This window comes from Hemitrygon akajei, chromosome 5 (genome assembly GCF_048418815.1).
Source record: "Hemitrygon akajei chromosome 5, sHemAka1.3, whole genome shotgun sequence".
Lineage (NCBI taxonomy): Eukaryota > Metazoa > Chordata > Chondrichthyes > Myliobatiformes > Dasyatidae > Hemitrygon > Hemitrygon akajei.
The window spans coordinates 129109642-129122102 of record NC_133128.1 but is presented as its reverse complement, the minus strand read 5'-3'; the positions used below and the strand labels follow the sequence as shown (position 1 = coordinate 129122102).

The window sequence follows — 12461 nt, the reverse complement described above, 5'->3', positions numbered from 1 at the left end:
CAAATTACTCGTCAGATTTACCTTTTAGTCACTTCACCCTCAATGGTTTGGTTTCCAATAGTTCTACTGGCTGCAATACACACATCAGAAACTGTTTTGCTAATTTGCAAATATAACTGTTCCATTACGTGGAGTTTTGAACTATATTCATATTGTATTTCTCATATTTTTTTAAGACCTTCTGGCCCATTCTATCTGGTCCACTATCTGGCCCATTGGATCTATATTGACTCTCAGGCTCATAGAGTCATACAGCACAGAAATAGCCCCTTTATGTTTATGCTGACCTTAAATAATCTATCTGCAGTAATCCTATTTATCAGTACTTGGTCAGTAGCCTACTATGCCTTGTGAATTCAGTTATTCATCCAGATGCATCTTAAATATTGTGAGTACTTGCTTCTACCAACTTCTCAGGCAAAATGTTCAGACTTCAACCATGTTCTGGATGAAATGTTCCACAGATTCCCTTATCCCTCAGTGTAAACCTATACCCTCTAGTCTTGGACATCTTTGCCTTGGGGTATGGTATTTTGCCTTTTATCCTATGTCTGTCTTTCACAATTTTTGTATACCTCCTAGCGGGTCACTTTTCAGCCTCCTCTACTTCAGGAAGAACAAACATAACCTGTCTTGTCTCTCCTCCTAACTGAAAAATTCATTTCCCCACCCCTCACCCAGGCAACATCCCTGGTAAGGGCTGTATGGTAACATAGTGGTTAGTACAGCACTTTACAGTACCAGCAACCCTGGTTCAATTCTGACCGTGCTCTGTACATTCTCCCTGTGACCATATGGGTTTCCTCCAGGTGCTCCGATTTCCTCCTACAGTGTAAAGACGTACCAATTCATTGGTTAACTGGTCATTGTAAGTTATCCTGTGATTCAGCTAGGGCTAAATTGGGGGTTGCTGGGTGATGTGGCTCGAAGGGCCGGAATGGCCCATCCATGTATCTCAATAAATCAATAAATATTTTATCTGCACAATCACAAACACATACTCATCGGTCTTATTCCCCTACTTATTTCTCAGACTACTTCTAATTATCTTGCAACTCTCCTGTTGGGTCAATTCACAGGAACCAATTAACTTACTGGTATTTTTTTTGAGAAACCTGCATAGTTGCAGGGCAAATGTGCAAATTTCACATTGACAACAATGATCAGTATCAAACCTAGAGACACAAGAAACTGCTGATGCTGGAGTCTGGAGCAAAAAGCAATCCACTGGAGAAACTCTGTTGAGGGGTCGGGGTTGAGGAGAAAGGAGTTGTTGATGTTTCAGATTGAGGCCCTGCATCAGAATCAAATCCGATTTGCTGGTTTGCATTGTGTGGCTGCAGCACTGACTGTGCTGGCTAGTGAGGATAGTCCAGGATTCATGCTCCCTAGTATCTTATATCAATAATTTCATTTTTTTACAAATTTCAGTTGTTCTAATTAAGCATCTGTTATTAATTCACCTTTACATTGTTTGAGTCATTTTGATCAAAGCAAAGATATGATTGAAAGAATTTGTATTTGCATAGTACCTTTAGTATTTGAACTAGATTGCAGAGTACTTAAGTCAGAAGTTTGGGTAAATATGTCAGCCAATTTGCATAGCAAATTCATATAACTGTAATTAGATATGCACCAGAAATCTATATTTAATGGTTGTGTTTGATGAATACATGTTGACCAACATATTTGAAGGATCTCCTAGTTGTGCCTTGAGTGATGCTATTACATCTTTAACATCCATCTAAGAGACAACGGGACTTCAGTACATTAAATCCAAAAGACAAAACCATCATTCAAGTGTCAGTCTAGTCATCCAGAATGAACTGGAGTTGACAAAAATCCTGTTGAACCAAATCCGTGCAATAGATTTACACCTGCATTTGAACGTTTATTGTTTGAAATTGTTTTAAGTACCTATAGCTCACTTTTTTTTATTCGCTATCATGGTGAATAGCTAGTGGAACAAAAATGTCAGTTTTGCCTTTTTGGGGTAGAATGGTGAGTTAATCAACAGTTCACCTGTATTGTTCTGAAGACTGAAATATATTCTGTGCATTTCTTTGAAACTTAGATATTCAGTTAAACTAACAACATTTAATATAATTTAAGATGTATCATAATTCCCATTTAAATCACTGGTATGCTTTAAATTCAATTTTTGCATTGCGTTCCAGCAGAAAATAAATGGGAACTAGCCTTAACTTGTTTCACTTATCCAGAACTCCAAAAGTTAATTTTGTTTGGGAGTGAGGAATCTTCTTCTGGTCCTACTAAAGTGACCTTGTTGCTGATCACATTAAATCTAGCAAGTTGCTTTGAATGAAAGTATATGTAGATAAAATGTTAAAACAAAATAAAGCACAAAGCTTTTAAACTAAATAAAGATGTTTTCTTTCAATTACTACATGCCGTATGATTCTGAAAGCTCAATACAGAAGGAACAGATCAAAGATTAATTAAGAATGAATTGTATGATAACTTCAACAGGTAGAAAGGAAGGGTTTATTATTAACTCCTCACCTTGTAGTGTAGGAGATATCACATGTAAGTTTGTAAGTGCATGAGAAATATAGGAATGTTGGGCATTGAAGAATTAATACACAGTACTAAGTGTGGTGCACCTTTGTATTACCAGTCAGTTCCAGAGTTGTTCCTTCATGCTTTGAGGATGAAAAAAGAGGCTTGGAAAAATAAATGGGGATATATTAGTATTCAGTGCAGATGGCTAGCATATGAATTTGTAACAACTACTCTTTCAGCTCTGCATGGTTAGAAGATCTTTTTATAACTAGTACTTAAATCCTTAAAGAACTAAGTTATCAAGCTAAAGGCAGTATATCTTTATTTTACTTGGCCAACTATAAACATTGTAAAGAGAAGCAGCATTTTGTCTTGTTGCAAAATTATTGACACTGGTAAAATGCTTCTGAATCTTAAGATTCCATAGATGAACAGGTTTTCACAATCAAAAGTTCCTTATGTGATATGTGAAGAAAAAGTGTGTTATGTATGTTTTTAAGTTGGATGAAACAAAGATCTTTATCAGAGTACATGGGGGAAATGGGCTGGCTGCTTGTGCTGTTGCAAGTACTGAGAACTCCAGAAATTGCATTCCGCTGAGACATGCACCAAGAGCTGTCCCAGACAGTGAGTGCAGGAAACTGCACACCACAATATCTACAAAAACAAATGGCTAGGACTGCCTCAGTGACATACAGGTAATAATAGATCAGTGGTTTTAAAAAACACAATACAAATGCTATTCTTCTATATCATGACAGTTGTTCACAATTCATTTCTGTTTGCAAGTAGTTAAATATACTTCATTTGACTGAAACCTATTTTTCATCATTCTCTGTTTCCTAATTGACTATCAGCCATGTGTATTTAGGAGAAAGAAGTGGAATGAGGGAAAAAAGACGGCCTTTCTTTACTTTGAACACCTATCTGTACATGACGACATTTTTATTCTAAATGTTTTGTTTGTTTTTGCAGCAAACTCCATCAAGATAGAGATGCACAGTGATGAGGATGATGGAAAAGTTCTTAAACAGGTTGACCAGGCCAGAAGCAAAGAGGAAATGAACACCATGGAAGAATCTATGGTGGAAAGCAACGGAATGACTGAAAGCAACCAAGGGCAGGAGATACAAGCTGATGGAGGAGTACGACTTCCGAATGGTAAACTGAAGTGTGACATCTGTGGGATGGTTTGCATTGGGCCCAATGTTCTAATGGTACATAAGCGGAGCCACACTGGTAAGCAGCAAAAAGAAAAGTTGATTGTACACTAGATAAGAAATGTGTACTTCGATAGGAACCAAATTGTGGTCCACTTTTAGCTATAGATACATTTTCCAACAGTTAAATTTAAAAATATCACCAGTGTGGTGCAATAAAGTAGAAATTGTGAGTAAATACATCTTTGTAATATTTTAAAGTTGCACAAACTCATGTATGCTGACATAATTAAGATTATTATCTAGCATTTTCAAATACTTTATAAGCCTGCTATAAAACAGACTGAATTTTGCTGCCTTAGAAATAACAATGTTAATTATCAACAAAAGATAATGCAAAATCTACAATTCCCAGATTACTAACTGTATTAATCCATTATTTTTCTCATTTGCAAGATATACTTTCCAATTGCTGGTTATCATTTAGGATTTTGATTCTTTTAGTATTAAAAAGTTCTGGATAAGTAGTGTTTGCAAACTATTGAAAATATACTGAAATCAGAGCCTACAAATTCCAGAATAGATCTTCATCAATGTTAAATTCAATTAGCTTTATTTATAATAGGCATTATAAAATGAATTTGTTTTAAAAAAAAAATAGAACAGCAAATATTAGAGGTTGTTGTAGTCTGTAATTTATCCATTTGCTTTACATTCTTAAGGTTATATTTTATGTTGATTAGGCTGACACAAATGCTAACAATGCCCAGACATTGTAAATAAATACAAAACAACTTGTAGAAAACTTATAGAAAAATACTTAAAAAATAGAGAATATGACTATAAAAAGAATGGGCATCACTGTTACTTATTAAGGTATCCATTAATGAAGGGGAGTGTTTATAATGATTTAATTGTCTGTTGTACCTTATTTACCCTTGAAACCTTTCATTGGTAGTTTGGAAAAGAATTGCCATTGAGGTCCCCTTAGCAGATTAACATGTCCAGACCTGCACACACTTGCATTGCTATATGGAAGTCCTGGAATATATGGAGATCCGTAGCTAGTACATATGATATCCTTCTTTCCTGAGGGTCCAACCTTTCAACTTAATGCCCTTCAGTTTATGTAACATAGACATTCACTTAAGTCTTGTCCTGGAAATGTATGGTAAATGGAGAAATTTTAAACTTATTTTAGTTAATATGAATATTGTGAATATGATTTTATTAATTTTGTCTTTCAATTTACTAACTATTTTTAGTTATCTCTGATTATGATGTGCTAACTTTTAAAAGGCATTAGGGTGGTTTGGGTTTTAGTCTTAGTATCCATTTCCTGAGTCTGGGTTATCATTGGCAAGCCATTCTTGTTTTGTGGGATGGTTGATATTGTGAAGCTTAGAATTCAATAGCCTCTGTGAGGTTGTATGAAGTTAGTGTGGCCGTAGGATGCATCTAGGGAAGAACACAAAATATGTACATGGAGATCAAGATTAAGGTATCTTTTATAGTGTAATAACACATTCAGAAAAACTCTGTATGTTAGAAATGCTAAGGAAAGAGCAGACTATACATTGATGATTCCAAGTTAATGATGACTTAAAGACCACTGTGGCACATGTTGCAGTAGATGGATATGGAGGGCACCTATGTTTTATTGACTTGCTGATACCAAATTCTTTGGTTCTCAATGCCAGATAATAAACTAAGACATTAAATATTCAAGGGAAATAAAATTATTGATACTAAAGAAGTATTAAAGAAATGCTTTTCTTGACCAAACATGCAATCTGAAAACTGCTAGGGAAACATTTGAAATGTTTTAAGAAGATTGTTTGCATTGTTTCTCTTTCCTATTTCCTTTCTTAGCCAGAAACAGCAGCGGTGATTTCTACTAGTGCTGCTAGTTTATTGGTTGGGCAACAGACCAAAAGGTCCTTCATATCTCATTTCCATGCATAAGAAGTCTGAAAATGAATGACATTTTAGAGTAGAATTTGAATGGTGTTTGCTTATGGAGGTTGTTCTGCAGAGTAGTGGAGGTTTGGCCAACTAACAACAGTTTGTCTGCTCAAGTTGCCAAAATTCTACTCCTTGAGTTTTATTTATGTTTATGCTCTTCATACTCATTTCCAAATATTTAGTTGGTTCTCTTTTACATTATGTTTCAAACAATGCCTCATTATATTCTTCCCAAAAACCTCTAATTTTATCTACAAATAAATCTAGGCAAGTACTCTCTTAATACTAATACAAGAGATTCTGCAGGTGCTAGAAATCCAAAATAACAAATACAAAATGCATGAGGAACTCAGAAGGTCAGACTGTGGCTTAATACTAATTTACTAATATCCTTTCAATGTTGAACTACTTAAGTTCTTTGATTATTTGGAAAATATTTGATAATTTATAAAAGTTAGTCCTTTGGCAATGTACGAATTAGTTTGCTAAAGATTATCATGGTTTTAGAAGTAAAGTCTACCCACTTAAATAAAGTAGAACACTGTGCACAAAAGGTAAAATAAAGCTTCTCTTTAATCATATTTGATTCTCTAAAATCTCTTCTTGCTGGAAGACACCATTCAAAGTGCAGGCAGTTCCAAAAAAGAGAGAGCTAAAACCAGAATGACGGTCACATGGGTGCATTTTCATTGATCAAAGTACAAATATTTTGGGACGTCACATACAGCATAAAAGATTCTGAAATGCAAAGGAATTGATATAAAAAGAAGGGATACAAGTAGGAAAACTAAGAATTCATACAGATAAAAGGACATTACATTGTCACCATATGATAAAATTGGGTCCAATGCCTTTAGCACTTTATTTAATTTCATTTCAAATCACCTACTAAAATTAAGTCTGTTGGACAGATATATTTTTCAGGACTAATGTATTGGTAACATAGTTTGGGTATAAATGTTTTTATCTGACATGAGCAAATGTTGGTTACTTTCTTACATGCCCTTTGGAATGAATTTATTATTTGCACTTTGTCTTTATCGAGAACTGTATTTCCAAGTTTTGAATTTCATGATGGAAATTTGTCAATGAAGATTTACTAGTTCAATAATAAAATAACATAGTGCTTGTTTCAATATAGATTGTGATGTAATAAGTATTTTGGCAATGCCAATAGTGGAACTAGATCTTTCCTAGAAGAGTGAATTTTTTGCAAGGTCAGGAAAATTAGGTGAAATTCAGCTCCATATAGAAATTTGATAGCACCTGAAACAGGGTTTCTAGGGCAAGATGCATGTGAATTTTGAGTTACCACTCTTAACTACTTATTAGATTCATTCCTAATGGGAGGCATGAGGTGTGAAAATTAGGCATGATTTTTGTCATTTAAGGCAGCAAATCTTCTTAAAAATGATCTTCTCTGGAAAATTAATATGGGAAAATATGCCGAAACGCATCTCGTGACCACGAGATGGTAACAGTCAAGAGGTGGTCTCTCCTCCTTCTCTCTCGCCCTCCCCTTCTCTCACCCTCTCCTTTTCTTGCCCTCTCCTTCTCTCACCCTCTCCTTTTCTTGCCCTCTCCTTCTCTCACCCTCTCCTTTTCTTGCCCTCACGTTCTCTACCCCCTCTATCCCCCTCCCTCCTCTCCCCTCCCCCTCCCTCCTCTCCCCTCCCCCTCTCTCTACCCCCTCTCCTTCTCCTCTCTCCTCCCCACTCTCCCCCTTTCCTTCTCCCCCATTCCCTCCCCTCCCCCTCATAGTTTCTCTCTCTCTGACCCTATCTCCCTCGCTCTCTGTCTGTCTCAGAAATTTAACCTATCTTCAAAAGTTTGCTTTATTGTGCTGGAGAGTGAGTCTTGTGCTTTACTCATCACATTCCATCTGGAAGTTCCTTGTGGTATAGAAGGTCTCTGTGATTCTCCCGAGATTGCACATTGCTGTTGCCGATATGACCTGCAGCACTGCTGAAGGAGTTCATTATATAAGAGCACCGTTGATCTTGATAGTCAAGGAAAATGCAGTTTATTCCTTGGTTTGTGGCTGAATGTAACTGAAAAGTGCACTATGGACCACATCGCAAACTTTTAGTTATTTTTGGTGCAAGTCGAGAACATGTTTGGAAGACCCTTATCCAATTAAGAGAATGTCAAATTAAGTCTTGTAAGCTCCATTGTATTGAACCCTTGCCTGCTGGTATTGTTCCTCTAAATGGGGTACATATTGGGTAAAATATTTGGGCCCTCGAATCCTGTAAATGCCTGTGACATAATTTTCTTCATGAGGTTGAGATTTCTAGATGTTTCCCTTAAAATGGGTTGTGATAATGGCTTCCTGCATAATTCTCACCTCTCTTTTTCTCTCAGCATCTCTTGATTTCTATCACCATTTTTCCTGAACCTCCTTATCATCCAGTCTTTGAGCTGAACTTCCCAGACCACCTTTGTAATAAAGCTATTCATAACCATGTTAATAATTACTTAACATCAGGAAAAAAGTTGATGAATTGGTAGATCTCAATAATAAATTTCAGGAAATAAAGAAAGAAATACCTTGGGCAAGCCTAAAGCACAGTTAGCCTACTTGGTATTACTGAGCTTTAGAATGTTCTTTCTTCCCCCTGCTGTTTAGCTGTGAGTTGCTAGGCTAGATTATTATTATAAAAAAGAGTTCTAACTATAAGCATCGCAGGCTTTTAGTTATTTCTGGTGCAAGTCGAGAACATGTTTGGAAGACCCATATCCAATTAAGCGAATGTCAAATCAAGCTGTGTAAGCTCCATTATATTGACCCTTACTTGTTAGTATTGTTCCTCTAAATGGGGTACATATTGGGGTAAAATATTTGGGCGCTTGATTCATAATTGAGTTATTAAAAGTATTATAGAAATTGATGCTGTTGTTTAAGACCATTTGGATTGTTACTGTATGTTGATGCTGGATAAGGAAAATTTATCCTACTCTTTAATCTCTGGATTTGACACAAGTGCAGGTGTAATCACATAATCTTTCAAATATATTTTAAATGTACCGAGAATTTCAGCTTCTACCACCTTTATAGTCTGCAAATTTCCGATCAACACTAATCCTTGGGTGGAAAATGGCTCTGGATAATGACCTTACTATTGAGGGTACAGAGCTTAAATATTCATCATGCCAAGGCCCTTTTTAACTTCAATTCTGGTGAAGTGAGCTAGAATCTCAAGTCATGATCAAATCTTACAAAGGAAATGATAAAATAATATAATTAGTCACAAAGTTGGTTCTGATTTCAAATAACTGGGCCCCACGCTTCAGAGAAGCCTTTGAATCTTTGCCCAAGGGTTAAACTAGTCACTCCCGCATAATGGTATTAATAATTGCTTCAGTCTTTTTTTGCAAAAAGTGTATGACATTCTGTGACCTGACCACAAATCAACAATGCTATACCTTTTTACTATACAAAATGTATATGGAATGTATTGTACGGTGTATTGATAGTGGTGAGATTTTGACTCTTAATTGAAACATGATTTGTAAAATTAACACATACACAATACACAGAATCAGAATCAGGTTTAATCTCACTGGCATATGTCGAGAAATTTGTTGTTATGCAGCAGTGTTACATAATAAACTATAAATTACAATAAGAAATATATAGATAAAATACAATAAATTAAATTAAACCCTCCACGCATATGTATTTATTTTCCATCATGGAGGCCAGGTATTACTGTTCAAAAATGTTGAAGCGAATACTAAATCTGAACAAAGTTATGGCCAATTCCTTCACTTATTGCACATATGCCCAAAAGAAAAGGGAAATATGAAGAGAAATATATTTATTCCCAACTGAATATTGACTCCCAACTGACCTGGTGGTTGTTGTTGATTTGCCAAATAAATTATATTTTAAAGTGGCTTTACTAGTCAAGAAAAAGAGTGAGTTCCTCTTGGAGAAACAATGGATACAAACAGTCTACTTGATTTACCTTAGTTGACCATTCTTATTCTCTTATTGCTTTTTTGTTCCATATCCCTTACAGCTCAATGACTAAATCAAACTGCGTTGTTGAACATATTCACCAAGGTCTCTAATATTTATTAGCTGAGCTAATAGCAACTCATGCTTCCAGCAACTTCATACTCAAGTATAATCACAAACAAATTTAACTAATGGTACATGCCAGGTGCTCCATCATGCATTCTCTGGCCCATAAAACTTAAGAGTATTGAAATATTGTTTTTCTGGCATTTACACATAAACAAACATATTCCACTCCATCTTCTCTCATTTTCTCTGACCTTATCAACACAATACTTTTAACATTTCTTTAATTAGCTCCATTTTAGCTGGCATTTGCTGTTCCATTTTGGATATTTAGTTCTTCTATCACACTTCAAATAAAGGAATTTCACTTGAATTTGTTATTGAAATATGTTGGTGACAATCTTTTGTTTAAAATTTGTATTTATGGAACCTTACAAGTAGAAATATCTTCACTTTGTTTACCCTGTTCATCTTCTTCAGTAGATTACTTTGAGTCTTTTCTATAGAAAAGAGGTGTGGCTTAGTGTCTTTTTTGATACTTATGAGCCTTCAGTTTTAGTATCCTCCTTGTAATTTTGTTTTCTCAGCACCTTTTTGATAGTCCTTTATCCATTTTGTAATTTGGGACATGGTAAGTGTTAACTCGTGTCTAGTTTCCTTACTTTAGTGAGTTGCCAGCATATGATATGGTGGCTTAAAGGCATATGCAAATCACATACTTTTACATATAATCTATAATGAATTACGTAAACAACACAGAATGCTTGATCAAACATATATACAATATGCTCAAATGTTACTGAAATATTAAATACACAACACTCTTCCCTACTTAGCTACAAACTCCTACTCAATATAAAATGAATCCCAACTATATACACGTTGTACTATATAATACAACTACTATGCAGATATCCATAACATAGTAAATTTTAAGTTGTCCCATTCTGGCCTAAAAATCTAATTGCTGTGGAGAGTTTCTTACTCTTGTAGAATAATGCCTTTCATGACAGGGTTGGAGAAAGGATCACTCTGCTTGGCAGATGAGACTTGTAGCTGTGAAACCATCTCAAGTTCTGGGGCCTCCTCCATGGTGATTGTAGGAGTTCACTCTGGACTTCTGTGGCTCATGACATATGACATGACTGCACCTATACCATAAGGCAATTCATTACAGACAAGCTACATAGTACATTGGGAATCATAATGTGTGAGTGCGGTGTCTGTCATCAACAGTTGCCTTTTGGAAGGCCACCACACGCTGCTTTGTCCATTGCCATTTCTTAACACAGTAACCAGCATTGACTGCGATCTGTTATAGTGATTAACAAATCCAAAAAAGAACAACTGTGACACATCCTTAGTCTTTGGGACATCCACCACTGCTTGAATTTTCTCTGCACACTTGTGAAAAACTTGTGCATCAATGATGTGACCAGAGTAGGTGATACTTGGTTTCAAGAATTCACACTTGTTATGTTATGCATGAACCTATAATCTTCTAACCTTTTTAAACACTGTTTCAAGATTTTGGAGGTGTTCCTTGTCATCTAACTGGTAACAATAATGTAATCCAGATAACACTGAGTGCCCGTACAGCCTTGCAGCACTTGGCCCATAGCTTTCTGCAGAGTGCAAATGTAGATCCTACTCCAAAAATAAGCCTATTATACTGATAAAACCCTTTGTGAGTGTTTACAGTGAGAAACACCTTGGACTCTTCTTCTTCTATCTCCATCTGTATGTAGGCCTCAGCTAAGTTCACTTTGCTGAAGTGTTTTCCTCCAGAAATGTTTGCAAAGATGTTCTCTATCCTGGGAAGAAGGTATTGGTCAACTTTCAGGACAGGAGTGATGGTGATTTTAAAATCACCAAAGATCCTGACAGGCCCATTCTTCTTGGCTACTGGGACCACTGGTGTTGCCCATGGGCTCCACTCAACCTTGGAAAGAATTCCTTCAGCTTCCATGCGATATAGCTCACTGGCTATTTTATCTCACGTGGTATAAGGAACCAGATGGGCTTTGTAAAACTTAGGTGTGGTATTTTTATTTAATACTATTTTACCCTTGACATGTTTCAGTTTTCCAATGCCATTGTGAACACTGCTGTGGCATCATTCAGTATCTTTTTTAATTCACTTTCAGTTGACTCTGTTGCACGGGATGTGGCATGCAGATGATGGATGGATCTCCAATTATGATTTAGCTGTCTTAGCCACTCACCTCTCCACAAAGCTGGCCCTCCCGTTTTTACCACATAAAGCCCAGTGTGGCTTGTTGGTTGTTGTATTTCACTGTTACTAATGCCTCCTACAGTATAAGTTCTTAGTTGGATAAATGCAGGCTTCAGTTTAGTATTTTTGAAATGCCATTCAAGTGCATTTTCTGGAATGACTGAAATAGCCCAAGTAGTGACCAGTTCCATTTTAATTAACTTGCCATTTAATTCTGGTGTATACCATATTGCTGCCCTCTTGTTAGTTTTCACATTGAAAGTCTTAAGGCTACACACTCCTGTGTCATAAATAGTCTCTCATCATCATCAGATATTTCCTCAAAGGCATGCAGATTGGTGCTCTTTTTGAAACGGAAACTTTTTATTCTTACCTCTTCTGAAGTCTATTATTTATGTCTGCCCAGCATGCCCTTCGTATGTGTCCTACTTTGGTGCATTTTCTGTATGTTTCATCTTTAAACTTGCACTAGTCAGGTGTATGTGAGCCCCTGCCTCAACGATAACATAATTTGTTCAACCAGGGAAGTTACTGCTTGGATATTGTA

At 36.1% G+C, this 12461-nt stretch overlaps 1 protein-coding gene across 8 annotated transcripts in view; it reads left to right on the top strand.

The window, feature by feature from the left end:
- The window catches only part of ikzf2 (IKAROS family zinc finger 2), a 161130-nt gene that overhangs the window by 110207 nt on the left and 38462 nt on the right, over positions 1-12461 (top strand). For 7 of the 8 annotated variants that reach the window (XM_073046463.1, XM_073046460.1, XM_073046462.1 and 4 more), the window contains exon 4: positions 3499-3762. In XM_073046463.1, the coding sequence (XP_072902564.1) occupies positions 3499-3762 (264 nt within the window). The remainder of the gene's footprint in view (positions 1-3498; positions 3763-12461) is intronic. The other variant, XM_073046468.1, reaches the window with a different exon arrangement.